Below are 27,504 nucleotides of genomic sequence, written 5' to 3'. Positions count from 1 at the left end.
GCTAACTGCCCCCCCACACATGCCATTCTGGTCACACCTCTGCATCATAGAGAGGAGTTTTATGTCACTGTTTGCAATGGAAACGTGAGATTAAGTTATGAAATATTGTGTATTCTGTTCTGTCATCGTGTATATTTGATATCAAGTGACCTCGCTGAGCCAACCAACGTGTCATTATGCTCAGATTGAGTGCGCGCTCCCGCGTATGGGAGATATTTCCTTGGCGCGACACCGGTTTAGAGCTGTTGCTGGGTAACCGCTGGCTGCGAAGAAGACCCGAAAGGGCGGGCGAACGGCTTTCTTTCTCTGACGCTCCCCTTGCCTCTGATTGGTCGGAGTGATGAAGTTTTCGCGCCAACGCGCTGCATTGTGGGGATGGTGGCGGAAGTCTGCTGCTCGTGGGGAAGCTGCTTGTTGGTGTTGTTTGGGTGAGGGCAGGGGAGCCCCCGTGTTTTGGTGTTTAAGAATTAACTCCTGGCAGGATTTGACAAAAAGTCGAAAGTATCGCTTTTAATAAGTACGAATGCGGGGCGAAGAGTCGTCGGATTCAGAGTCGGGGAGGATGGAGGAGAGTTCAGTCCGAAGGAGTTTGGAGACGTTGTGTCAGGAGCTGAACATGGACGAGCAGACTGCCAATGAGGCTATGGACAACTTCACCGCCATATGGAATACTTACACTCTGGAGGTGAGTGATGTCTTTAAATAACCAGCCCTTACTTAGATATCCAGTCTGTAGTTAAAACACACTTTCACCCTAAGTGGAATCGACACAAAACTAAACTTCACTGCAGTCCGTGATACAGACACAAGGATTAAAGGGCTTCAGCCCTGTTTTCATTTTCAGATCTGTCCACTCGTCTTCCGGCCGAGATAAAACCTTAACATGGCTATTTGCAACCGAAATAAACCTCTTGATATACTATTTTCTTTAAAATATTGAAAATCTCTCTGTTTTAGCTTGTCTGAGATGGACACTTTTGGGGAAATAAAGGAAAAATAGTCTTCTAGAAGCTAAATCAGTGGAAACAATGAGTTTGTTCAAGCAAATATAACGTAAGCTTCATGGAAATAAAACTGAAACATACTGAGAATATTATTTCTATATATTGTATTATTTATATTTATTACAGAATAATCTCTGTAATAAACGTCAAACTGAGTTAAATGTGTTCCCCATTAAAGGGAAAACGTTATGCAAGCCTTGGTGCCACGTTACATTACAGTATTTATGTTTTTTTCCCCCTAAGGAATCTTCTTTAAAAATAGCTTTTTTTGTGGGGGTAATTTTAGTTTGACGTGTCAGTTTTTCCTAGTTCTTTTTCTAGGTTCTTATTGAATAAGCAACCCATTTATTAAGTTTGGAAAGGGTAAACAGATTAATTAAACAGAAGCAGTGAAGAGTTGCAGCTCACAGATAGTCTCAGATTTTCTGTTGTGAAGGTAATGTTGATGTCTGTCTCGGTCAAGTTCATTGCGACTTGTTTATTTACTTCTGACCAACAGCAAAACGAACAAAAAGTAGAGCTGCAGCATTCATTTCATCCTGACTTCCTCTGCTTTTAGCTGTTGTAAAAATCAGTGACCAAAATCAGCAGCCCCGAATGTAAACAAACAAATGGATGAATAAAAAAAATGCATTCTGTTAATGAATTTTGAGGCCACTGTTAACCAATAGAATAAATTAGGCTTAACATTTTCTCTGCCAGGCTGTGTTGGTCCACGGTTTCAAAGGCAGAATCAGACTAAGCATGAATGTTTCAAAAAGAGGAAGTTTGACTATATTTATGTTGTGTTTTTAAACCAGTGTCACGCATCTAAAATATCTTGTTATAAGTGTCAGTTCTGCAGGCATTATTCCAAGAAAGCGTTGCCGTGTTCAAAGGGTGCAACATCGGGAGACATTTTTCAACCGAGCATGCTGACTATATGATATATTTATCATTTGTTTACTGTTTTCCAAAAATATCTGCCAAAAAGAATGAGTTTTTAACAACAAAAGTTAGCTTAGTGCTGGCTTCTGAAACGGGTCACTTGAGCTAACATCTTACCATTAAAATAATGATATGACTTCATATCCTTGGTTGGTGAGGTATACCTCATGGAACACGCCCCACATGTAGGATCAGAATTGAAACATTAACCACAGTAGAGTACAATCAAATCATCTTAATAAGCTGATTGATAAAGATTTGTTTTCTGCAGGTTTATTCAGCTGTAGTCCAGGAAGCTTAAAAGTGTTTCAGATATTTTGTGTCACTAATGCTTTTAAATAGAAAGGATAAAATGGTATAAACTGAGTTCACTGGAGCTCAGAATAACATGCACTTAGCAAATGTCACGTTGTCTGTCAGACTGCACGACTCTCTGTGGGACGGGTATTTGCTAAGTCCTCGCCCCTTTGATTGCATCATCGTTACTGAATGCAGGGGTCAAAGGGGCACTGCAGAAAGAGCAGAGGTTGCACACAGTGTGTGGGGGGAGGGAGGATGTCTCCATTTATACATGGAGACAGAGTCCCAACTTCAGAAGTTCGATGTTTCTGTCATATTTGATCTGTTTCCAAACCGTTGTTTAACACAAGTGATTTTCGAGTTTACATGTTCTGTATCGCATCCTATATTTTTTGTTGCAAAGCTTGTAAGATGTGTGTCTGCTGTATGCAAGCTCAGTGGTTTTAAAACAAGAATACTTTTATAAATTCTTGGAATTTTTCATCACACTTGGGTTGCAACTATGGTTTAGTTGCGTTGTCCGAAAGATTTGAACCAACGTGGCAAATTGAAGTTCGGGTGGTTTCCTGAGAAGAAAATAGTGCAGTTAAATTCAAAGCATAAAAGTAAAGAAACGCTGAAAATATTTGCACTCAAGAGGCTTTTAACTATTTGCTAGATATTTCTTCATGAAACACAATAATTGTTGTCAAAATGGCACAACTAATTCCTGATCATACATTCTTTTAAATGCTTAAACGTTTTCTTATATGGTTTTGAATGTCAGGGAACCACCCCAGTAATTAAATTCTGACTTTCTGGAGCATTTAGCGTAAACTAGCTAACTGCATTTTTGGTTGCCAAATTATAAAGTAAGAACGTGGCAAACAGAGTTTAATTTGTAGAGATTGTTTTTACATCCTAAGCAGTCGTGTTTTATAATGTTGTGAGCTGGAGGTTGGAGTGATGATCACCAGATTTCTTCTTGTGCCAAACTGAATTAAAAGAAAAGGGAAATATTGAACTGTTTGAGCTTTGCTTTTGCAGGGAGAGGTGGTCCACTGGCTGGCCTGTTCGCTTTATGCTGCCTGCAGGAAGGGCTCCACTCCCACGGTGGGGAAAGGCCTGATGGAGGGAAACTGTGTCTCCCTTACGAGGATCCTTCGCTCCTCCAAGCTCAGGTGAGACACCGTCGGCTCTGCAGGGCCCGACCGTCCTCAGCTGAATAAAAGTCAAATATGAATATACAATAAATCATGTCAGATGCATGAAAACATTCAAATCACAACGCACATGAATGTTTGTTTTAGTCTATCCTGTCTTTATTTGTCAATGACCGTAAACTATAAAATCATGATAAGTCCACCAGCCGTGTTTTTCCTGTACTGCCCCCATTCATTGTTTTGATATTTCTGTCCTGTTTGCAGTCTGATCCAGTTCTTCTCCAAGATGAGAAAGTGGGCCGACATGTCAAATCTTACTCAGGATTTCCGGCTGCGGATGGACAGGCTGGAGCGAAACTTTGAGGTCTCCACTGTGATCTTTCGCAAGTTTGAGCCCATCTTTATGGACATGTTCCAGAATCCGCAGGGATGCGAGCCGCCACGGCAGCCGCGCAGCAGGAAGCACAGGTACAACACACCGTTTCCCATCCGTTCAGAGGATGTTGCATTGGATTAAAATCTGAAAACTTAGCATAAGTAGCATTCCCTAACATTTACCCCTACCAGAGTCTTATTAAGGCCTGAGATTTCTCCCCGTGAACTCTGTTTTGGCCCTGGCAGTATGAGTGGAAAAGAACTCTGGTTCCTGCAAAACATCCTTGTGGTTGAAATTCACCTGAACAAATGTAAATGTTTTCATGCAAATCTTCAAATCTGCTTTGCTCTGTTGGTTTTTGCTGTGATTCACCGTGCTTAATGTCAGGCATGCATGGGTCAACCTAGAACCATTCAGATAATTGAACCAGGCTCATGACTGTTGGAAATATTGTAGGTTTGGTCAGGTCAAAAGATGAAAAGCAGAATTCCAACTAATATCTTTCAGAAATGTGACGTTCAGTCGCTCCTCACTTTGGTTGATGCTTTGAGATGCATGCAGTGCTGATATCATTACAATAAAGAGCCTCATCTTCCATTCTTAATGTGTTGTGGAGAAAACGGAGAGATATCCACGGCATCATTTTTGCCTCCTGACTGCCTCCTTCACCCCCTCTTATTTCCAGCTGGGAGAGCTCACCCCCAGCAGAAAGCCTCCCGCTGTGATGTGCTTGAGTGAGCAGCTGCAGGGGAAAATATGCAGACCGAGTTGTCCAAACAGTCCCCTGAAAATCTCCAGTGTTTATGTGTGGAAAAAGAACGGCACACATCATGTACACACCTGGGAGGTAGCTGCCACTGTCAATGATCCTCTTCGTGAAAATGCACATTGAATCTTAGAGCAGTGATCCTCACTATTTTTTTCACAAGAGCCACATTGGCGAAGCAAAATCAAGGGAAGAGCCACTTTTACGACAACATACTAAAGTTCCCTTTTGCAAATATGCATTTCTACATATAAAACATCCCACAAAAAAAGAAACAACACAGCCAATACATTTTCAATTAAGACAATATTTACCTTAATACTGGCATGAGTGGAAGCTGGCGTGCATGTCCTTGACTTTCTTCATGTTGTATTTGTAGTTTGTTGTTGTAATCATAGTGAGACATTCAGGATGAGCATGTTTTTTGTGCTGGTTTTTGTCCTTTTTTAATCAAAAATCGATCCATTGTGCCTGCATCTCGCGCTGGCTAAAGGAGCTAGCGTGCTCTGCGGTCAAGTGTGACAGTGGTTTAAGCGGGCTGCGTTGCCAGGTTTAACAGTGTGCCCCCTTTAGGAAACACCATTAAGCCTTAATTAATACTTAATAAATAATAATACTGTGCAGTATTCGCTGTATGTTATTTGAAAAAATGTATTGTTATTGTCTCCAGCCCCCCCGCGACCCGACCGACGGATTCAGCGGTATAGATAATGGATAGATCTATTTCTCTTCTTAACTTGTCTTGACATAAGTTTAAAGCCCAGTTTGTGGTCTGTGCAAACAGCATGTTGGACCCCTCATATTGGCCTCCATAAGCCAGTATTTCACTTTCCTGAATAGCTTGAGTCAACAGAACAGCTGACATTGTGGTCTTTTTTTTTTTTAAATATTTTTCTTTTTAATAGCTATCATTTCTTTTTGATACAATTTGTTTCACTTTTTGTAACATCAGCCCAATGAATAACTGGAAATATGTGCATTGCTTCAGCACAGTGACCTTTAACGATATATTTTGTTACTGATGTGGTCACATGACACATTTAAAGAACCGGTTCTGAGAGACCACAATCGGCTCTTTATAATTTTTCCTTTTTCTTTGGTGTGTCTGAGCCCTGTGTGCTTTCATTGTCTGCCTCAGTGAACACAGGTGCAGAGTTAAAGTGTTAACGTTGTGTTCTTGTTTGCAGGCGACTGCCCTGTCACATCAGCGATGTGTTCAAGTTCTGCTGGACTCTTTTTGTCTACACTAAAGGTACTAAGAAACCAAAGCTGACAGCTCAGTGACTCGGGGATCTGGAATCTTTTTGCTGACATTATTGATGATGTTTAAAACATTGTCTTGTGACAGCTTTGTAACATTTACTTTTCATTCTTAATTTAATGAAATAGATTGAAGTTCTTGCTTGTTGAGGTTAAGAGCTGCAGCTGTCGTTGCAATGCTGTCTGTAAAATACCAACTAATGAGAAATGCTTCTTACAGTTTCCCACAAAGTAGAGTGATGTATTTACTAGGGCTAGGCGAGTTAACTCGTTATTATCCCGTTAACTTGTTAATTATTTAACGTCAATACATTTTTTTTTATCGGTTTATGTGTGTAGCTCATGGAGCTAACCGATGCTACTTCCTGTTTTTACTTGTTTCAACATAAAAGCACGTATTTCAAAATAAATTTTGAAAAAACTCCTGCATTTACAGTCAAGCTGAATTGTCTTCTCAGCGTAGTAGTTCCAGTCTAAAATATCACTTAAAGGCAAAACACACAACTGATAGCAGCAAGTCATTCAAGGAAACAGACAGTGGAGCGAGGCTTCTACATAAAAACTACAGAAAGATGCTGATGTTAAAAGTGTGTTTGCACAACAAATGTTATGGCACTTTCATTCATATGGCAGCACATTTAAAATAAAACTAAATGCTAAAAGCTATACACTACTTTTGGATTCATATTTGGATTTTGCATACAAATGCGATTAATCGTGATTAATCAGGGAAATCATGTGATTAATTAGATTAAAACATTTTAATCGTTGCCCAGCCCTAGTATTTACACAGTGTGATGAATTCCAGTCCAAAACCAACCAGATTTCATAAAGAAAATGTGTTTTTTCTTTCTTCTGAAGGCAACTTTCGTATGATCGGTGATGACTTGGTGAACTCGTACCACCTGCTGCTCTGCTGTCTGGATTTGGTGTTTGGAAACGCTCTTCTGTGCGCCAACAGGAAGGACCTCATCAACCCAGCCTTTAGAGGTAAGGCTGTCTGTGTGTTTACATGTGAGCGAAGCTCATTTCTACCTGGATTTATTTACTTAAAATGTAGCGGTTTACCTGTTGCAACATGACAGCTGCAGCGGATGACTTATGTAAATGTATTTTATTTATACAGCCCTTTACAGACAATCATTACGGAGTGCTTTACAGCAGGTAATAAATAAAGAGAAGAATAAGTAAAAACAATAAAAGAACAGTGAAAGCAATAAAATACAACAAAATCGAATAAGATAAAAGTGTCATCATACTACTGGGTATTAAAAGCAATCCTAAATATGTAGGTTTTTAGCCTAGATTTGAAGAGACCCAGGTCAGAAATAAGACGCAGCTCAACTTATGAGACTTATGCACGGATTATGTTATATGCATGCGTGTGGTTTGTTCATCATTAAAAGTTCACATCCTCCATTTATTTAGACCCAGACACTGTATGCTAACGATACTTTCATTTTTGTTGTTTTTTTGTATTTGCCACACATTTGAATAACAAACATTTATAGAATTTAAAGACATTACAAAGAAAAGAACATGTCGCCTTCAGTGTGGTCCAAACTAGTTCACAGACTCGACCATAAACCGTAAACACTCTTAAATCAGCCCCAACTGTAAGCACTTTTAAATCCAGGTTAAAAACATTTCTCTCTCGTGTGCTTATGGTTGAGTTTATATTTTTCTTTTTTCCGCTCTTCTTTGAATGCTTTTAACTGTGTTTTAATTTTTATGCTGCTTTATGCTGTTCTTTTAAATGTCTTTATGTAAAGCACATTGAGTTGCCTGTGGTATGAAATGCGCTATATAAATAAAGATGCCTTGCCTTTCCTTGCCTTAAAACAAAATGACAGTATTACTTTTAAATTATGCAGAAATGAAGGTACTGATGAGCTGCAATAGGTCAACCATCAGTATTTTAATAGCAGGAATGGACTAACTGGCCTGCCGAGGAAACTGAAGTGACAGTAAACATCCCACCACATTGTGAAGGAAGAGCTGCCATTCATTGTCACTTCAAGATGAATAAAAATGTAAAAGTCAGTCTAAGTGGTTCCCCTAATTGGTTGTGCGGTTGCTCATATCTGAAAAGAAATAATTAGGGGCACCAGTTTTAGTCTAAAGCTGTGAGTTCAGCAGAAGAATTGGCTTTTTATCCACGTTGCTGCTCATGAAAGCGTGTCTCTCTGTTTGTGTGCTGGCGTGATGTTTGTTTTTTAATGATCTCGTTTGGGTGCGTCCGTGCAGGTCTTCCTCCTCTGTACCGGGCTGACGGCCACATTTCCCCCGACGAGCCTCCCCCGTGTGTGCTGGAGAGGTTGTGTGAGCTGCACGATGGGCTTGTGGTGGAGGCTAAAGGCATCAAGCAGCACTACTTCAAACCGTACATAAAGAAGCTGTTCCAGAAAGAGGTGCGCTCGCTTTCTCTAAACACGCACGAAGGGAAAATCTTTACTTTCTGCCATCCACAATTATTCTTTGTTCACACTTATTTTCTGTCTCGTTTTTCCTTAATTATGTCCCTTTTCCCACTTCCTCTTCCTTTTCAACCCATGTTTGTTCTTCTCTCTTTGCCCCAACCAGATCCTGAAAGGAAATGAGGAGCTGTTGACTGAAATGTTGGATCCGCAGAACTTCATTGATAACAAGTAAGTAACAAGAGGATCATGGTAGGTAGTCGACTTTAGACAGATGTCTTTTTCTTGTCCTTTTTGTCTCTTTGTCTCCCTGACTTGGTCAGATTTCTTTAAGTTTTGAACATTTTGTGCGTTTGTAGAAGTCACACATTCACTGTTTAATTGGTTAAGACTCTGTTTGCTTTGTCTGCAGTAAGGCCATAAACAGGGAGTATGAAGAGTACGTGCTGACTGTGGGGGACTTCGATGAGCGAGTGTTTCTGGAAGCTGACGCTGATGAGGAAATCGGAACTCCAAGGAAAGTCATTCAGGAACGGTCTGCCAACCAAACGGCTGCTCAGAACCAACTGCAACAACATATGGAGAAGGTACACACTGGAAAATGGGCGAATACGGACTCTACAGGATCAGGACTATACTCACAAGAGCTCTTTATCTGTAACGATATCTTTATCTTTATCTAGTTGGCACAAAAGGGTGAAAACCTGTGCCGACGCAGGCTTGGGCTTCAGTGTATGCACTCAGCAAACATCCATGACTGCGGCGCAGGTAGTGGAGTCAGACAGGCTCATTATGTATCCTGGATTGTCACGATGCTGAAGAGAAACGAGCGGGGTCTGGCTGTCTGGAGCTGACAAAAACACACTCGAGCAGCTCGCCTAAGATTAAGATCATTAAGATCAGATTTATTGGTCGTTGATACACACCAAATTTGTCCTCCGCTTTTAACCCATCCAGGTTGGCACCTGTTGACACACACATGCACAGAGTCACACACTCATGGAGACAGATGCCAACCTGGAGCTTTGGGCAGCCATTAAAGGCGCCCGGTGAGAATGGGGGTACGGTGCCTTGCTCAAGGGCACCTCGGCCGTGACAAGGAGGTGGACTGACACCCCTCCAGCTGTCAGTTTCACCAATCTTGCAACCATCCGGTTATTGGACGACCGACTCTAACCACTGAGCCACGGCATAAAGGCCTCAGTATACGCTACGTTAAACGACCCAATCTCACGATGTCTATGGTGAAAGCCGTTGATCGATTGTTCACCTTCCGGCTCCGTTCCACTCCTCACAGTGAACGATGGCGAGCGAGAGAGAAAGACTGTTGTTGATTTTGAAATGCAAATAATTTTGACCGAATGTTGACCGGCACACCGTAGACTCTTTCAAAAATGGCGGTGTTGTTGTTCTGAGAGGAAGGAGCTAAACCGGAAAAGTGATTCCGGAAATGATGTCGTTAGCCGACCAATCACAACCCTTGTGGTCTCCGCGAGTCTCCGTCTCCTCGACAGATAGATATATAGGAAGTTTGGCCGACGCACGCAAGCAGTGGAGAGCGTCTCTGTAGGCGACCATAAATCAGCCTTATATCCTGAATGTCCTGAAAGTCCTCTTCAGACTGTAAACGAGCCTGCACGTGTGCATAGGGATGGGAATTGATAAGATTTTTACGATTCCAATTCCATTTTCGATTCTGCTTAACGATTCGGTTCTTTATCGGTTCCCTTAACGATTCTCATTTGGAGAAAAAGGACAACAAACCGGTCGATTAGCATCAACTTTGTTTAGTTTAGAAGTAACAGGAGTCATGACCTTACAAACCCAACAACGGTGAGGTCCACATTGGTCTATCCTGGCCTGGGTAATTTAACTCTTCCCTGCTCTGGTGAAAGGAGAAGCTGGAGGTAGAGGTGAACTGGGGGTAGTACCACCAGCCTCTGGCTCTGAGCCAGTCAGGCTCTGTCTCTCATGATTTCATCTAAATGTAATGCCTGAGAAGGCATTCATTTAACCTTAACCGTTACAAACAGCAGCTTTTACAATGAGGCAAATGGCGCTAACATGGTAGGCAGTGTTTGTTTGTTAGTTAGTTAGTTACCTGCAGTGTTAGCTGAGGACATGCTAACGTTGCTAACGCTGCTGGGTTCAGATTCACCAACGTTAGTCCGGAGCAGATCGAAAACGTGACATTCATTCATAGTTATTGCATGTTGGTAGTATTTCCTCCTTTTGGTGAAATATTCACTTTGCAAGTTGCCCTGTTGTCGTCTTTTTTAGGGATGTGTAATCAAACTTTCGAGTGTTTGGGCGCCATGTTTACTGTTGACTGCTGGCTGCACTGGACTCGCCACGCAACGTTGCGTGGTGACGTCATTCGCGCCCACTGGAATCGATAAGGGAATCGTTTGCAAAATCGCCAAACGATTCCAAGGAATTGAAACACTGGGAACCGGTTCTCAACAAGAACCGGTTTTTGATTCCCATCCCTACGTGTGCATGAGTTTTATATGAAGAGTATGCAGGTCATAAGGTCAGCCAGTAAGTTTCCCTTGACGGATACAGTTAGTAAAATGGAAGTGCTGGGTGATTGATTTATGTGTTTTATCACAAAACAACACCATTTATACGCCGGTGCCATGAGCAAAGCAAGCAAGAGTCCGGACGCCATTTAATCGCCGTGTCATCCGGCGCATATGCCGGATGCCCCGTTCAGATCTGAGTGGCACATACGCCCACCTCGCTCGTACGGTGGATACAAACGCCAAGGTAGGTTTAAATGGATGAATAAGATAATGGAGTATATTGAATATGTTTAATTCAAAGCTGTAACCAGCAGTTAATTTTAATTCTGTGGCACATTCACGTTGTCACGCAGTCATTTTAAAGTGCCGCTTCCTCGCAGTAGGAAGAGATAAACGCCTTCCTCGTTGCGCGTGTCTGCCCAGATCGTGTGCCTGTGACAGGACAAGGAGCAGATGCAATTAGCTTCTGTCAGTAGCAAAAACAAGGAGTAAATTTAGAGAAACAAGAGTTTTCTTGTAATACCTTTTGGCACAAGCGGCTTTACACCCACCTCGATTCTTTGGTTGATCTGAGAGGTTTGTAACATGAATGTGCAGCTCACTGCTCTGCAGAAAGGTTGGGATGAATTGTGTCAGTATGGAGCAGAATCTCCTCCAATATTTTGTCACGTCGTTGATTAGGTGCTCCTTATAAAGTGCTCAGTGAGTGTTGGATCAATAAATGCAGACTAACACATGCTCTTACAGAAATCTCTCTCTGTGTGTGCAGCCTGGCTCTCTCGCCCCATCCACCCCTCTGACAGGACGAGTGTACCTGAAGGAGAAAGACCTGCTCGTCACGCCCGTCTCCTCGGCAACACAGAGCGTCAGTCGGCTGCAGAGCATGGTGTCTGGTTTAAGGACGGCCCCCAGCGAGCACCTGATGCAGATCTTCAAGTAGGTTGACCTTTTTTTGTTTTAACTCTTTGTTTTGTTTTTGTTTTTTTTCTCTTGTTGTTGATTCACTCAAACAAAAACAAAATAAATACAGACAAAACGAGGATGTAATTAATGAAAAGATGCTCAGTTCTAAGCATTAATCTCGGTGTTTTAGGAGGAGTTTAGCTTGTTTCTGCCCAGCATAGAATTGAATGAATACATCAGTAAACACTTGTGTCTTCCTGTTAATCATGAAGTCACAAACAACACGTTTTAGTTTAGCATTAAGATTATGTTAATCTAATTTAACGGCTATTTATTGTGTGTCTGTTGTAGCATGCTAACCATCGGGTTGCCTTACCGCCTCACTTCTTCCTGTCCATAGTTTGCAGACTTGATAAAGACCTATACATTTCTCTGCTAATGTATTAAGATATCTCTTTGCACTTTATACAACTTGTAAGAGGTGCTGTTGAAGGTCCTCAATATGTTAGCAAAGTTTAGAAGTAACAAACTAAGGTACAAATGCTACAAACTTCAAAATGACCTGTAAATATTTGTTGTTTTTTTTACATTGATGGTAAGTAGAGCTGGGTGAGTTAACTCTTTATTATCGCGTTAATTATTTAACGGCGACAAATATTTTATTGCGCATTAACGCAGGTTTTATTATTTATTTTATTATTGTAAAAGTCTGTTGCTCCACCAAACATGGAGAAGGGTACGGAACTTTTACTCGGCCATTTTCATTTTAAAGTTCTTCCAGACGGCGGAGTCGACAGAACCAAAGTCATCTGTAAACACTGCCAAGTTGAATTGTCTTCTCAGCGTAGTAGTTCCAGTCTAAAATATCACTTAAAGGCAAAACACACAACTGATAGCAGCAAGTCATTCAAGGAAACAGACAGTGGAGCGAGGCTTCTACAGAAAAACTACAGAAAGATGCTGATGTTAAAAGTGTGTTTGCACAACAAATGTTATGGCACTTTCATTCATATGGCAGCACATTTCAAATCAAACTAAATGCTAAAAGCTATACACTACTTCTGAATTCATATTTGGATTTTGCGTACAAATGCGATTAATCGCGATTAATCAGGGAAATCATGTGATTAATTAGATTAAAACATTTTAATCGTTGCCCAGCCCTAATGGTAAGAAATAAAAACATGTTACAGCAGTCTGCTTCACTGTTCCATAATCATTACCCTTCAATAACAGGACATTAAATATGTGTCCTAATGCAGTTTCTATTAGAGCTGCTATTTAATATATGAACTGACTAAAAATATCGCTTCAGTGGGAGCATAAAAGATTAATCTGAACACATCTGATATCCCTCTCACTCAGGAGCTTTTCAGCTTCTGAGCTCAAGTTCTTAAGATGGTTTAATAAAGCACTTTGTATGAATGCTGCTCATACATTTGTTGCTTTCCATTAAACGGATTATTTTTTTAGTGTTGTTATTATTTACTGTGTTGTGTTTATAAAATGTCAATGAGCTCTCTCTTTTTATCACAGGTCCTGCTCCAGAAATCCCACAGAGTCCATATTGGCTCGAGTGAAGACTCTGGGTCAAACCTTCAAAGAACATTACACCAACGACTCGGAGGATACCCCTGGCTCTCATATAGGTAACCGCTTTTGATGAGAATTGGATGTCCGAATGTTTCCACGGGAAGCTGCCTCGTCCGATTGCTGTTTGTCCCACTCCACTGATCGACTTTGATTAGAAAACAGTTAAATCTCTGTCTTTGTAGCCTGTTTAAGGCACGTGTTTTAAGTTTCTATACACACCAGCCTCAGCAGAATCTCTGTAATGTATGAGTTTGTCTGTTGTCTTTGAAGACTTTGCAGAGAACCGTCTGAAGTTGGCAGAGATCCTCTACTACAAGATCCTGGAGAACGTTCTGGTTCAGGAGACCAAACGGCTGCAAGGCAGAGACATGAGCGTAAGCGACAATTTGTTTTTATAGACCTGTGAGCCAAAACGTCAACTGGTTGCACCTGCTGCAGAATGACCTCGGATGTCTCGTAAGAATCCAGGACGTGTTGCATTAATCATCACGGCAGTTTGTAGAGTTAATTCAAGACCCTACAGTGTTGGAGAAGTAAAAAGAAATGGCAGAACCAGGGAGGGCAGCCATCTGCCTCGTACATTTAGGTTTTCATATGTTTTCACAAAGATATTTTGCATCTTTAACATTTTTATTTGAATGAAAATCATTCAGATTTAAAATTTGCTCTTATCGCTGAATCTACAGAGACCTAAAAGGGTTTATTCAGTGCGTTTTGGGGCTGTTTTCTGTCTTATAAAGATGTGTTTTTGTACCCTTAACGTATGTTGCATGTTTGTGTGCTGCTAGGTTTTGCTTGAGCAGGACATTTTCCACTGCTCCCTGATGGCATGTTGCCTGGAGGTGGTGTTGTTTTCCTACAGCTCCCAGCGGACCTTCCCCTGGATCATCAACATCTTTAAACAGACTCCATTTTACTTTTTTAAGGTAACTATAACCCAGAAAGACACAAATTGAATTTACATGGACTTGTCACGCAGCGCCTTCATTTCTCAGCAAGTTCTTTATCAAAAGAATGAAAGATATTTAATTATGTTGCTGTTAGATTGTCAAAGATTTCCACTAGAGGTCTAATCTTGATTGAACTCATTCTTGCTGTGGTACAATGACGACAGGATGTAATATTATGGTATCTTCAATGCTGTGAAAAAGGAACCCTCTTCAGTTTACTCAACATTTGAAATGACCGTGCTTTGAGACACTTGGGCATCAACCTCCCGGAGAGCTCCTCTCCAGCAGAAAGCTTCCTTCTATGATGCGCTTGTGTGAACAGCAACGTTGGAAAAAGTATCGACTAAATTGTCCCCACGTTCTCCTGAAGATATCTATTTTTTATGTTGGAAGATGGCTTCAGAATAATAAAGAAGAATAAGAGAAATCAAGTAGATGCTTTGTTCCACCCACCTCCGTCTCTGATGCACATTTAGACCAAACCTGTGTGTAAACGTAGCTCTACCAAAACCATTTTGTGCGTACCTGCTTGCAGGTGATCGAGGTGTTCATCCGCTCGGAGGAAGGCCTGTCCAGGGACATGGTGAAGCATCTAAACTCGATCGAAGAGCAGGTTCTGGAGAGCAGGGCGTGGACCGCAGACTCTGCTCTGTGGAGCGCCTTCGAAGCTGCTGGGAACAAAGTGCCCACGGTGGAGGAGGTCAGCGACACACACACACACACACACACACACACACACACACACACTTAAAATGCTGTTCAGAAAGTCTTCTGGTGCCAACTGACCTAAAGATGTTGAGCGCAAGATATAAGTGATCCTTACCATCATGAATCGGATGTTTAAGCATTATTTTAACTGAGTTATGACTGAACTCATGAGCTCAATAATCACCAAGGCTGTGTTCGAAACCGCATACTTCTCCCACTACTCCTACTAACTTTCTGAGTTAGTAAGCGAGTTTGAGTAAGCGAGAAGTTCCCGGATGCATACTAGATTCTCTGAAATGTTGGGTATGCATCATGAGGTTACTATTCATACTCAAACTACCCAAGATGCAACGCAACGTGACGCCGCCGATCATCATTTCCTGTCAAAACGGCAGTTTCAAGCTAGCTACAACGAGGGTAGGTTCACTTCCTGTTTTCAAAACAAAAGCACCAATTGTATCCTAATGGCTTTCCCTATGATAAAAGGCAACGGGTATTTTATTTTGTGAAAATAACCGGAAGTGCGTTGCTCACTGCGGCTAGCTTTAGTAGCGCCGAATTCGTGGGAACAAAATTGTAAATAGCCGGAATTTTGTCAGGTTTTCAACACGTTGGGGATCTAAACGACTACTTTCTCGCCTGAAAATGTTTCAAATGTTGTTAAAGTTTACAGAGTTTAGAGCTTAAAGGTAGGGTAGGAGATCCTGGATTTTGAGTCCAGCGAAGCTGCATTTTGAAAATACACAGGTCAAAAGTCCCAACCCTTTTCTTCACTTTCCCCCCGAAGGCACGCCTCTAGAGTACATGAACGCGCACGAGCGCTGTTCTGACAGCAAGCATCGATCGTTGCCGTAGTATATGCTAACTATACGTTTAATAATGCTAGGTGCTAGCCACTGGCTCTAGTTTAGCTTCCTGCCAAGCTTCTGGACGCGTAATTCGTTCACGGAGCAGGGTACGCGCACAGGGGGGAGGAGGGGGAGGGAGGAGCAGATTGCAGTTTGATAGACGGCATCAGAATCCAATCATCGTTAACGGTCCGTTCAGTATGATTGGATAGTGTTTTTCCTAGATTGTACGTTCTAGAGGCCACTAAAACTTTTCATTTTTGTGTCAAAACTTAAAAATTAATTGGTTGCAATGGGGGTGTGAAGAGTATTTCAAGCAATATGTAAAAAAATGCTCCAGAAAAAGAACCCCTACCCCACTTTTAAGCGAAATCAGCTTCAGGCCGGCTGATTTCAGCTCGGGCAGGAGTGAAATGCATTGTGGGTAAACGCTCTGCATACTGTCTGCCGTACGCAGAATGGAAGAATGCAGTTTGCAAGTATGTAGTATGCGGTTTCGAACAAAGCCCTAGACTCTAGAAGGCCATAGACCCCTAGATAGTAGAAGGAACATCACAAACTGTCGATATCAATCAAAGGGGACATATTTGGAAAAAATAAATCACTTTCTGTGCTTCAGAGCATATGTTTGAGTTTCTAAAGTTACTGTCAACTTAAAAACTCTATAAAAACACCCCTGGCACTTAGTTCCAGGCCAACAACTGATGGACGTGTACAAGGAAGCAACACATGTAAACATGGAAAAATTAAATGTGTACATGGAAAAAAACAGTAGCCAACCACGTGAATGTATTAACAGCCAAAAATATGCATTCAATAACCGATGTTCTTGACATGAAAAATGCTCAGAATAAATTTTCCCTGCTTTATTCAAATTGGAGTCTCGTCTAAATGTGACCTTGAAGATCACAATTAAATCTTCCATCCAGGCTTTGTCAAAGTCAAATGTATTTGTATAGCACATTTCATGTACAAAACAATTCAAAGTGCTTCACATAAAGTAAAAGCATTGCAGCAAGGAGTGGAAGAAGCATTAAAAATACATAAAAGAATATAAAGAGAAACAAATAAAATAATTCAAATGAATTTAAAAACAAGTAACAGTCCAGATAAGTGAAATGCTCCCTCGTGTTTCTGCTGGTAGCCTCTGCTTTTGTTACAATGAATCTGCAACAATACAAAGAGGTAAAAAATATCCTCAGAACACTACCAGAAAGGGCGAGCATGTTGAGATCCAAAGTGCGAGTTCCCTTTTCCCAACTGACTGACAGCAAACGTAGAAGGTATCATCATGGGGCTGCATGAGGGATATTTGGCTGTTTGCTTAATCACGCTTTATCCCTCTCTGTAGGTCAACTTTTCCTCCAGTCTTGACTCGGGTTCTACAAACGGCGCTCAGTCTCACCTGCCTCTGGTGGCCCACTCCCCCATCATACACCCTCGTATCAGGGAGTTCAGGTCGGGCCTGGGAAGCGCACGTAAAGGTGGGTGTCGTAAAGTCTGCACTGTTGTTGTTGTTTTTTCTTAACTTCATCTAAGTTTCAGCTCTTCTCCTCCTGCAGAAATACCTCCCTCTCCTCTGTCGGTCCACGACAGATACAGCTCCCCTGCGGCCGGCAGCGCCAAACGCCGTCTTTTCGGTGACGACCCACCGGCCCAAACCGCGATCCAGAATCCCAGCGGGAGCCCGGTGCCGTCTCCAGCCAAGAGACTGACGTTCGGCTCGAACAGCGGCACCCTAAAGATCGCAGCCCACGGGACCCAGACCTCCATCCTCAGTATCCCTCTGCAAGGTCGTCACGCCTTTTTATTCTCTTTCCCTGTTTCAGTGGTTCCATGTGTGCTCAGCGGAGACGGAAAAGTCACCGAAAGTCTCCAGTAGAGCAACAAATCTTGATTTTTACCACTAGAAGGCTGACGTGAATCGTTTGAATCATATCCACAAATGAATCTTCCCATTCAACGTGTTTGATGAGGAAGTTAATTAAATAAAACTCTGTATCAGTGACGGCCTTTACGTGTTTATCTAGAACAGGGATTCAAGCCGTTGCCCAGCAACAGTGAGGGAGACTCGGGTCGACTAAATCCTAATGGAGGGGGAGCAGGTGTGCATGGAAGAGGCTTGGAGGGGTGGTCTGAGCGGAGCTGGAAACAAGTGTGACAGAAATAATGACGACGGAGTTTGTTTTTGATACTGATTAACTGTACCAGGGGAGGATTAGGCTCTTTGATGAGCTTGTTGGCTGTTTCTTTGGCCCTCTGGATGGGCCTGGCCTGTCACGATAACAAATTTTGCTGGATGATAAATCGTCTCAGGAATGATTGCGATAAGCGATAATATTGTCGTTCTGAGATAATTTTCATCTAATACAATGATAATGGTATAATAATGCAGGTACACCTTTTCAAAGAGAAATACACTTTTATTTTTAAAGAATATTAAACACTAGAACACAATAAATGAACAAACAACCAAAAATAATAAATAAGTATAAAGTCTGTCAAATGTTTGCAGCATTCGTTGAAATGCTGGCTGTTCGATGATACTAAAGGGCAGCATCTCTTTAGCAATGAAGCGAACTCCACTGTCTGTGAGTGTAACCCATTTCGCACTGTCCTGTTTGTACTTGGTTTGTCGACTAAACGCCCCAGTGACTGCGCTCTGTCGGTAACAGGAAGACGGCCCACTTGTTGTGTTTTTTTTGTCCCAACTGGGAAAACTGCAGCGGATGATTGTGTTTTAGATGCATGTTTGTTGTGTTTGGCTTAGAAACCAATTCCATCTTTTTTGTCTTTATGAGGCGTAGCCTACTCAAACCCGCAGCTAGCTTTCTCTCTGCCCGGTGCCCACCGGTATACTTCTCACGCGGCTCTTTAGCTGCACTCTGTGGTGTCTCCCCACACACCATGTGACTGACATGAGAGTTCACTCATCGTTACTCTTAAGGACCCGAGAGGGAGAAAGAGAGAGACGAGGAAAACAAACAAGCATGCATTTATGGTATTTATCCCGGCCAGAAAAATTATCGAGCTAATTTTAAGTATCATGCGATTAATTGATTTATTGAATATCGCGACAGGGCTACCTCTGTCTCACTGATGACATCTGGACACTGATAACAGATGAAACTTACAGATTTGAACTCCAGTTCTTGGCGCCTCAAACACTGAAGCCAAAATCAATTCCTTTCACTGATTTTTCTGGCTGTTTATAAGCAGGTAAAATGACCTGATCATCGAAACATCATAACATTAAAAAGCTTTAGTAGTAAAAACGTTTCATAATCCAAAATACTGCCACACAGTGACGTCATCAGTGATGTCATTACATGTATATTATGCCTTTATAAACTTTGTTTGCCTTTATCTCTAACTTCTCTATCAGTTTATCACATCATCTGTTGTTTTTGTTTTTACAGCAATAAAACTATTCAAAGAACTGCCGAGTGTCATTCAGCCGAGTGGAAAACTACCTCAGACACTGTGTGAAAATGTTCATGTGAAATATCGTCTCGTTTCTGTTCAGCGCGTAGTTTAAAAAGCGTATAAAGATAAAAGCCACTCGCTGTTTCTTCTTCTGGCTGATGTGCGTTTGTGTGACTGTCTGCAGGTATGGGCAGCGACCACACCATTACGCTGATCCCTGTGCAGCCGTGTGACTCCTCCGGCATCCTCACCGCTCAGTTCCTGCTGACCACCTCCCCGAGCCGGGCCACGATCGCTGCGCCCACCTCCGAGCCCCAGACGGGACTTGGACGGCCGCGACGCACGGGGTCGCTCGCTCTGTTCTTTAGGAAGGTCGGCGCACTGTCGAGCAGTTTTTATTACTTCTTTTGGTTTCAAATCTTTTTTTATTATTATTTCCACAATGAATATATACAAGTAACAATGATACATTGAAGACGAGTATCACAACAATAACAAAAATACCCTCCATAAAACAACCCCAAGGTTGGGCTCCCGTGATTCTAAATGGTATCAAAATTTTGTAAAAGTACAACATTTACATAGCCTGGGAATTCCCATGCTGCTTTGCGCTCGATTTCATTCTCACTGCAAAGTCAGCCTGGAAACCACCGCCCTTATTTTTGCCAGAGTTTGGGAACCAATCACAGAACGGGGGGGCGGGGCGGCAGCAAGACGATGACGACGTCTATGCGCGACACCCAAGCTTGTAGAGTGTTAATCCAACATGGCAGCGGACACAACGTTACCGTTCAATGCAGCCTTAGAAAGTGTTTTAAGTAGCTTAGAACGCAAGTTTATTTTAAAAATAATCGTTAAACGCCATCGTCTTCTCATACACAGTAAAGCGTCTTCTTCTTCCTCGTCGAATTTCTGTCGCTCTACATACGTCATCTGGTATAAGTGATACAATTGGCTATGAATCGCGCGCAAAGCATCACGGGAAGAACCAGACGCCATTTGATAGACATTCGTAGCGCCCAATAAACGGCTCCAGGCATTCGTAAACCACGCCTCAAATACGAGAAAATGCACACCTAGTTCCCAGACCACCATCTAGTTCCCAGACCACCATCTCATCGAGATGTGGACCCGTCAGCCAGGCTAACATTTACATATAAGAAGAAAAAAGATTTACAGAAATCTTGAGGTAGAACATTGACCCGGCCTCCCCACCCCCAGTCTTAAAAGATGTTATGTAAAGGGCACACAAAAAGAAGAAAACAAGATGGTGAATTTTTCTTGAATTAAAAGTAGTTGGCGGGCTTCTTAAAATCAAAACCTTGAGCTACTCGAATGTCAAGGGTTCACAATATTCAATCTCTCATGTTGTAATCCGTGCCGTGTAAGAATCATGGAAATAGGTCAGAAAGGATTGCCAGGTCTTAGAAAATTTACCCTCTGAGCCTCCAATTGAAAATCTTACCTTCTCTAGAGTTAGTGCATAACACCTCGGAGCCACTGAATGTGTGTGGGTGAGGCTGTCCCCTTCCATCTAAGCAGAAAGGCCCGCCTGGCCAGAAGCAAGGAGAAAGAGATCACATGACGCTCAGTGGAAGTCATCTGGGGAACAGCAATTACTTTTTTTTTTTTCACATCTACCTCATCTCTTTAGGGGGGTCGTTTCTGTGAAGGAAAAACATTTCAGCCAATATCCACCAACCTTAAAATGAGCAGGGATGCTACTACTGCCTCTACTCCTTTAAATTAAATCATTTACCTGCTGCAAAGTTAATCAGTTAATTGATTAATCAGCTAATTGTTGCCTGTCTGCTGCTCTCAGCTGCAATTTAAACTGTTAAAAACAACCAGTGAGCCGGAAACAAAGCAGCTGATTTAGCCTTAGAGTTGTTCTTAAAAGCTCTCGGTGTTTAATAGCTTCTCATGTTTGCATCACAGAGCCACGGTGGATGTCTTAAACACCATCAAAGGCGTATTTCATGTTTTTTAACGCAGCCTTTCCAGTTGATGCTCCTTCCTCTTTGCTGCAGTGTAATGCTGCTTTCAATGAACCAAAGAAGTGGGACATCTTTTTTTTTTTTACTAGTTTTTTTCACTGTTTTATCTGCTGAATGATTGATAAAAGCCGTCTCATACATGGACACCTGTGTCTGCAGGTGTATCACCTGGCCAGCGTGCGCCTGAGGGATTTGTGCTTGAAGCTGGACATCTCTTCAGAGCTGCGGGGGAAAATCTGGACGTGTTTTGAGCACTCTCTGGTCCACTGCACTGACCTGATGAAGGACCGACACCTGGACCAGCTGCTGCTGTGCAGCGTTTACATCATATCTAAGGTGAGAAAGTCCACAGCTGCTCTGATCTTAATGCCGAAGAACTACTTCCTGAACGTTATCACGTTTGTGTGCAAGCAAAGACGCAATTTAGATTTCTAACGGAAAACTGTTTATTAGTTTAACTCAAGTTGAGACCCGCTGAAACTCTGTCCATACACTGTTTGTATGGGAAACGACTGTAGCTCCAGCTCTGTGAAAACACGGAACTTAACTGTTGGTTGGCCCAAAATTTTCTTCATTAAAATGATGACAAAACTGAATGCATTGTGTTTGGGGATGCTGTGACGGCTGGCTTTGGCACCTTGTCTTCAAAGCTCAGTTTGACCTTTGACCTTTGATCTGAGGTCGGACAAACAAATTAACAATGTCGTCAGGACTAGTTTTTTCCAGTTACGTCTCCCGGCCAAAGTTAAAATGTTTTTAAGTCGTGCCCTAATAAGTTCAAGGTCAGACTGTTGCAATGCGCTTTATGTGGGCGTCTCCCAGTCTTCTCTCAGTCGCCTTGAGCTGGTGCAGAACGCTGCTGCCCGTCTTTTAACCAACACCAACAGACGTGTGCACATCACTCCTGTTCTTAACTCCCTCCATTGGCTTCCTGTCCTTTACAGAACTGATTTTACACTTTTAATGTTTGTTTTTAAAGCTCTTAACGGCCTCGCCCCATCGTATTTATCTGAGCTTTTAACAGTCCTGGTAGAGCTCTGAGGTCAACAGATCAGTTTCTGCTGGAAGTGCCCAGGTCAGAATACAAACCCTGGGGTGAGCGAGCCTTTTCCCAAAGCTGTCCCCAGGCTCTGGAATAAGCCCCCCGTCCAGCTGAGTCTTATTTCTGACCTGGGCCTCTTCACATCTAGGCTAAAAACCTACTTATTTAGGATGGCTTTAATACCCAGTAGCATGATTACACTTTTATCTTATTCGATTTTGTTGTATTTTATTGCTTTCACTGTTCTTTTATTGTTTTTACTTATTCTTCTCTTTATTTATTACCTGCTGTAAAGCACTTTGGTACATCGTAATGATTGTCTGTAAAGGGCTGCATAAATAAAATACATTTACATTTAACTGCTTTGATTCCTTCCTCGCAGATCACCAAAGAGACTCACACCTTCCAGGACATCATGAAGTGTTACCGCAGCCAGCCACAAGCCAGCAGCCATGTGAGAAACACACATGCACTCACATCCAAACCACTGAAATTGTATAAAAGTTGTATTTCGGGAGGCTCACGCTGTGTGTGTGTGTGTGTGTGTATTTATTCCCGTGTATGCAGGTGTACCGCAGCGTCTTATTGCGTCACAGTCCCAGAGAGCTGGCGGTCGATGAAAAAATGGAGGTGGATTCTGTATCAGGTGGAGAATGTGAGCTCACACACGAGCTTCATAAACATGCTGTGAAATAAGATGATTAAAGATGGATAAACTGTTGTAAAATACAAATCTTGATTCATTTAGATGATGAAATAATTTCAACCCACTCAAGCATTTTAAATTCCTCATTTATTTCTCTGTGAAGCTGAGTTTCATCTCTTTGGATAATCAAAGCAAAGTCAATCGATTTTTATTATTTTTTTCCCCGCCTGGTTAACGACCAACTTTGAACTTTGCCAGATGAACATCTGACGGCCTAAATACTGAAACACTTACCTTTGGATCCAATCCACTTTTTTAATGAACTTTCAGGACTCTCAGTCATTTATTTTGATGAGAAAAAGAAAAAAGGATGGAGAAAATCAGGAAAAATATTATTATTGTTATTTTTAAGTTCTTTTTTACCCAATTTGACCAACAGACTTGGACACTGACTTTTAATTCACAATAGTTATTTGAAATCTACAAATTTAAATGAAAGTTATGCGACTTCTGAACAGACTGCTGCTTATTATTTTGATAATAATATTATGCGATTTGATTAAGTCTTTCATTTGTATATTTACCAGATAAGATGACCTTTAATTGATATATTCCTAAAATCCTTTGTTTATGTTTCCTCAGCTGCAGAGAAGACCAATCAGCTCCCAGGACACACAAATTCTGACCAATCAGGCGAAGAGGAGCGTGGCGACCTCATCCAGTTCTACAACACCGTGTTCGTCCTGAAGATGAAGAGCTTCGCGCTGCGCTACGCCACCCACGACAATCGGGTACGACCTTCTTACAGCGTGTTTTTGTGTTGTAACGCTGACTCTTCGGGATGAAAGGATTCACATCCTGCACTTCTGAATTTCACTGGTCACTTTATATTTCACTTTCGTCTTACTTCACTGGTCACTTTATATTTTTAAACAGTTTTTTAAATTATTTTTTAAATTCTTAGATTGTTTATAATTGTATAAACATTTTTATTGCTTTATTATGTCTGCTACTGGATTTCCTTTGGGATCAATAAAGTATCTATCTATCTATCTTAACGAACGGTAACATGGTGTGACTTTGTTGCATCCTCCAGGCGGACGCCCCCCCCCTCTCCCCGTTCCCGTCGGTCCGGGCTCAGCCGCTGTCTCCTCGTCGAGTCTCTCAGAGACACTCGCTGTACGTCTCCCCTCGTAAGAACTCCGCAGGCTGCCTCACGCCAAACTCCTACACGTACAGGATCAACAGCAGCCCGTCTAAGGCAAGAACACACACACACACACACACACACTCTCACATTGGGACACCCTTGAGTCCCTGTTCCAGGACGCTCTGCCCTCCACTTGTTCTTTCTCTGGAAGTTGTAGAGTGAAGCCTGACAACTAAATAAGCTACACCACTGCTAATACAAGAGCTGCGTATAAGACTATTTAAATCATTAACTCATGCTGGTGCTTCTCTAATTTACAGATTTAAAGATTTCAGTTTTTGCTCAACTTTCTCAAATCTCACTGTGATGATTTATTGTTTTAAATCCAGTTTTCAAACTTTTTTTTTTTTTTAAACGTGATACCTAAAAAAAAAAGCGTGTTGCTTAAAGGGATAGTTCGCCTCTTTTGACATGAAGCTGTGTGACATCCTATATTAGCAATATCATTTATTAGATTTGACTTACCCCCTGCTGCGTCCTGTGAGCAGAGTTCCAGCCTCGTTTTGGTGTTGATGAAGGTAGTCCGGCTAGTTGGCTGGGGCCAAAAAAAATAAAGCGTTTTGCTTCTCATGAAGCAATGAACAATTTTGTGATGCAAATGTATCTATTATATCTAATTTAAGATATAAATTAGATATCTTAAATTTATCTATTAATTAATATTAATTAATAGATATAAGAACATAAAACCAGATAAAATCAGGAGTTAAAATGTGATTAAGTTTTGAGCTTTATTCAAACGCAGCTGAAAATAGGTGTGTCTTCAGCCTGGACTTAAACACACTGAGTGTTTCAGCTGATCTGAGGCTTTCTGGGAGTTTGTTCCAGACATGTGGAGCATAGAAGCGGAATGCAGCTTCTCCATGTCTGGTTCTGACTGATGAGCTGAGGGGTCTGGAGGGTTCATACTGGGTCAGGAGGTCACTGATGTATTCTGGTCCTGGACCATTTAGAGCTTTATATGGGATGTCATACAGCTTCATGTCAAAAGAGGCGAACTATCCCTTTAAGCACCTGTAGTTAAAATTTAAATGAAGAAATCAGTTGCATTTATTCATACTGTAGACCTAAAAAAAACAGCACTAAAATTTTAAAATCTGTGTTTACTTTTTATTTTAAATTAAAATGAAGTTTTTTGCATTTACAAAAATGCAGCTTTGCAAATAAAATGCTTCTCTCTGCCATGAGTGATGTAAGCTGAAGACGCGGGGCGTTTTAGGCGATCACTCCGGACGTTGGAAGTTGTTACCTGGTAAAAAATCCTGCTGATGCATGGTTCATGATCCCTCTCTGTCTGCTCCTCTGCCTCCACGCAGGAGCTGTCGGACATCAATCGGATGATCCGGCAGGGATCCGTGAGCAGGAAGAGGGCTTTCACCATGGAAGGGGATGTGATGATGTCGTCATCGTGCGACTCGCCCAGTAAGAGGGCGTGCCCGGAGAACGGCAGCAGTCCGGACGTGCTGCTGAAGCGTCTGCAGGACGTCGTGTCGGAGCGACAGAGCCACTGATGGCAAGCCTGAACCGAACTGAAAGCGAACCGGTCCTCAGGTAAACGCTACCTGTAGAGGAGCATTCCTTTCAGTTTCCCCGTCTGATGGACTCAGCAGTGTCATTTAAGCCTTTTTCTTTTGTCCAAACCAGATTATAATCCCCCTTCATTGCCATGACCCCAAAGTTCTGATTGATGGCGGTAATAATATCTGAAATGTGATATTTGAGCCAAATTAGGAACCAAAACATACAATCGGAGATATGTTTTACTTTTCTTATCTCCACACTGAACACAGACGATGCTCTGTGGCTTTGTTTTATACTTGTACAGACTGATGGTGGAGGTGCCGCCTTAGTTTGGACTCCGCCTCAATATTGGATCAATCGGCGTTGGCTTGAGATGTGGCTCAGTCTTCTTAAGGTTTGGACGCATTCTCAGAGCTGTCAGCAGTGTAAAGCTATTTACTCAGACCAGGCTTTTACTTTTCCTCCGCTCATATTTAGTATTTACAGAAGTTTTTAAAACCTCAGCAGGGCCGAGAAAGCGGAGTTTAGAGAGAGGTGTTGGCATCGCCTGCATCTGGCTGCCATAACACCCCGAACCTTGCATGCACAACCAGAGGAGAATCGTTTCTTTCAGAGGTCTGACTCGATGGGTTCAAAAATAATCTCTCAGCTCATGTGATAATCTCTGAAGCTCCGCAGTTGGTTTAATCACAACCACCTAAGCCCGTGTTGGCGTTGGACCGCAGAGCGATTGTCAGGGTTTAAAAACGACCTGTTCTAGGCGCTGGACGGCAGCTGAGAGAGGCTTACGGAGGAGAACCATCCTCGTTCTCTGTGTTTGTTTGTTTGCGTGGCTGAAGCAGGAAATTCCTCCGTTAGACCACAGTGATCAAACTTTTTACATCTGTTGCTCCCCAATTGAAGCCACGATCCATATCAGGTCTACCTTTGATGTAACTGCAGCCATTCTGCAAACAGTTTGCAGTTTTATTCACCTCGTGGGTGGACGGTCGGGCTCGGAGCGTCGTGACGGAGCTGCAGAAGCCTGAGTCGACTCTCCTTCACTCCGACACAAACTCCACCTTCAACAACCCAACGACCCATGATGCATTGCGCTCTTTTCCATCCAGAAGGCTTTCAGCTGCTGTGAATATGTGACCTTCCTCTCAGCGAATACGAAGCACTCTCCACTTTCATAGGGAATTTCCACTGAGGGGAAAAAAAAACATCTATTCAGTAAAATCCTCATTTCACAGACAAAGCACGAGCGACTGCTCGATTGATTTTAATTTCTCATTTGTCCTGGCAAAATCCCGGTCGCCGTGACAACAGATAAGCGCAATCAGACCTCTCGACCCGTCTGCATTTTATTCAAATGCAAATCAATGGCAGCATTGTGGAAAGAAGGCGCCGCGAGTTGAAGTCATTTGACGAACATTTTAAAGGTTTGAACTGTAAATAGTTTGACTCCACACTTGTGTAAATCCTCCGCTGACATTATGTCTTCCATTGTGGGAAAATTGTCTAATTTTATTAGTTTTACTGTTTGTATTTAATATTTTCTCTGAGGTTTTGAACCATTCGATGTTCCGTGTTGCTGTTATTAACGGGCTGACAGTAAAGACTGCTCAGCTGAAGCGGCATCTGTGTACTCGCTGTGTGTAGTATCTACACTTCTTCTTGTTCTTAACATATTTTACAGAATCCGTCTTTATTTCTGTATCAGCACTGACGTTAGAAACTAATCTTTGTAACTTTAAACTTTTAACATCTTCGGTTTGTTTCAGCGTCGGAGACAAACCAACTTTTGTGAAAGAGAGAGATTTAAAAACGTGGATAAAATCCGATAATGGATGAGACTCTTTCCAAAAAAAACTCTCCACTCAGTTGCATGGATGTTTGTATTTTCTACAGACTGTTTTGTAAAATAGTTTTGTAAAATAAAATGTACTTACTTCACATGA

At 42.0% G+C, this 27,504-nt stretch overlaps 1 protein-coding gene across 1 annotated transcript; it reads left to right on the top strand.

Annotated features, from left to right (window-relative positions):
- The first annotated feature begins 20 nt into the window (after nucleotides 1-20).
- Nucleotides 21-27,504, top strand: rbl1 (retinoblastoma-like 1 (p107)). The gene is made up of 22 exons (XM_075460160.1): nucleotides 21-685; nucleotides 3,258-3,391; nucleotides 3,638-3,841; nucleotides 5,703-5,767; nucleotides 6,637-6,765; nucleotides 8,023-8,186; nucleotides 8,359-8,423; nucleotides 8,605-8,779; nucleotides 11,487-11,653; nucleotides 13,157-13,269; nucleotides 13,484-13,587; nucleotides 14,002-14,139; nucleotides 14,699-14,863; nucleotides 17,071-17,203; nucleotides 17,282-17,512; nucleotides 19,330-19,517; nucleotides 21,302-21,478; nucleotides 22,567-22,638; nucleotides 22,752-22,839; nucleotides 23,473-23,621; nucleotides 23,927-24,091; nucleotides 25,357-27,504. Exons 1-22 carry the CDS (start codon nucleotides 524-526, stop codon nucleotides 25,549-25,551), a joined length of 3,183 nt encoding a protein of 1,060 aa, XP_075316275.1. The 5' UTR covers nucleotides 21-523; the 3' UTR covers nucleotides 25,552-27,504.

The sequence above is a fragment of the Odontesthes bonariensis genome, chromosome 3 (assembly GCF_027942865.1).
Source record: "Odontesthes bonariensis isolate fOdoBon6 chromosome 3, fOdoBon6.hap1, whole genome shotgun sequence".
In the NCBI taxonomy this organism is placed as follows: Eukaryota; Metazoa; Chordata; class Actinopteri; order Atheriniformes; family Atherinopsidae; genus Odontesthes; species Odontesthes bonariensis.
Note: the sequence above shows the minus strand (reverse complement) of the source record. Positions and strands in the feature narration are given on the sequence as shown.

What these genes read in the sequence shown, in the direction of transcription:
- rbl1 (XM_075460160.1), top strand. Translation starts at nt 524, where the DNA reads ATGCGGGGCGAAGAGTCGTCGGATTCAGAGTCGGGGAGGATGGAGGAG. An exon ending in GCGTTTACATCATATCTAAG is followed by an intron (nt 21,479 to 22,566) that starts GTGAGAAAGTCC and finishes CCTTCCTCGCAG; the next exon opens with ATCACCAAAGAGACTCACAC. An exon ending in TCAACAGCAGCCCGTCTAAG is followed by an intron (nt 24,092 to 25,356) that starts GCAAGAACACAC and finishes GCCTCCACGCAG; the next exon opens with GAGCTGTCGGACATCAATCG.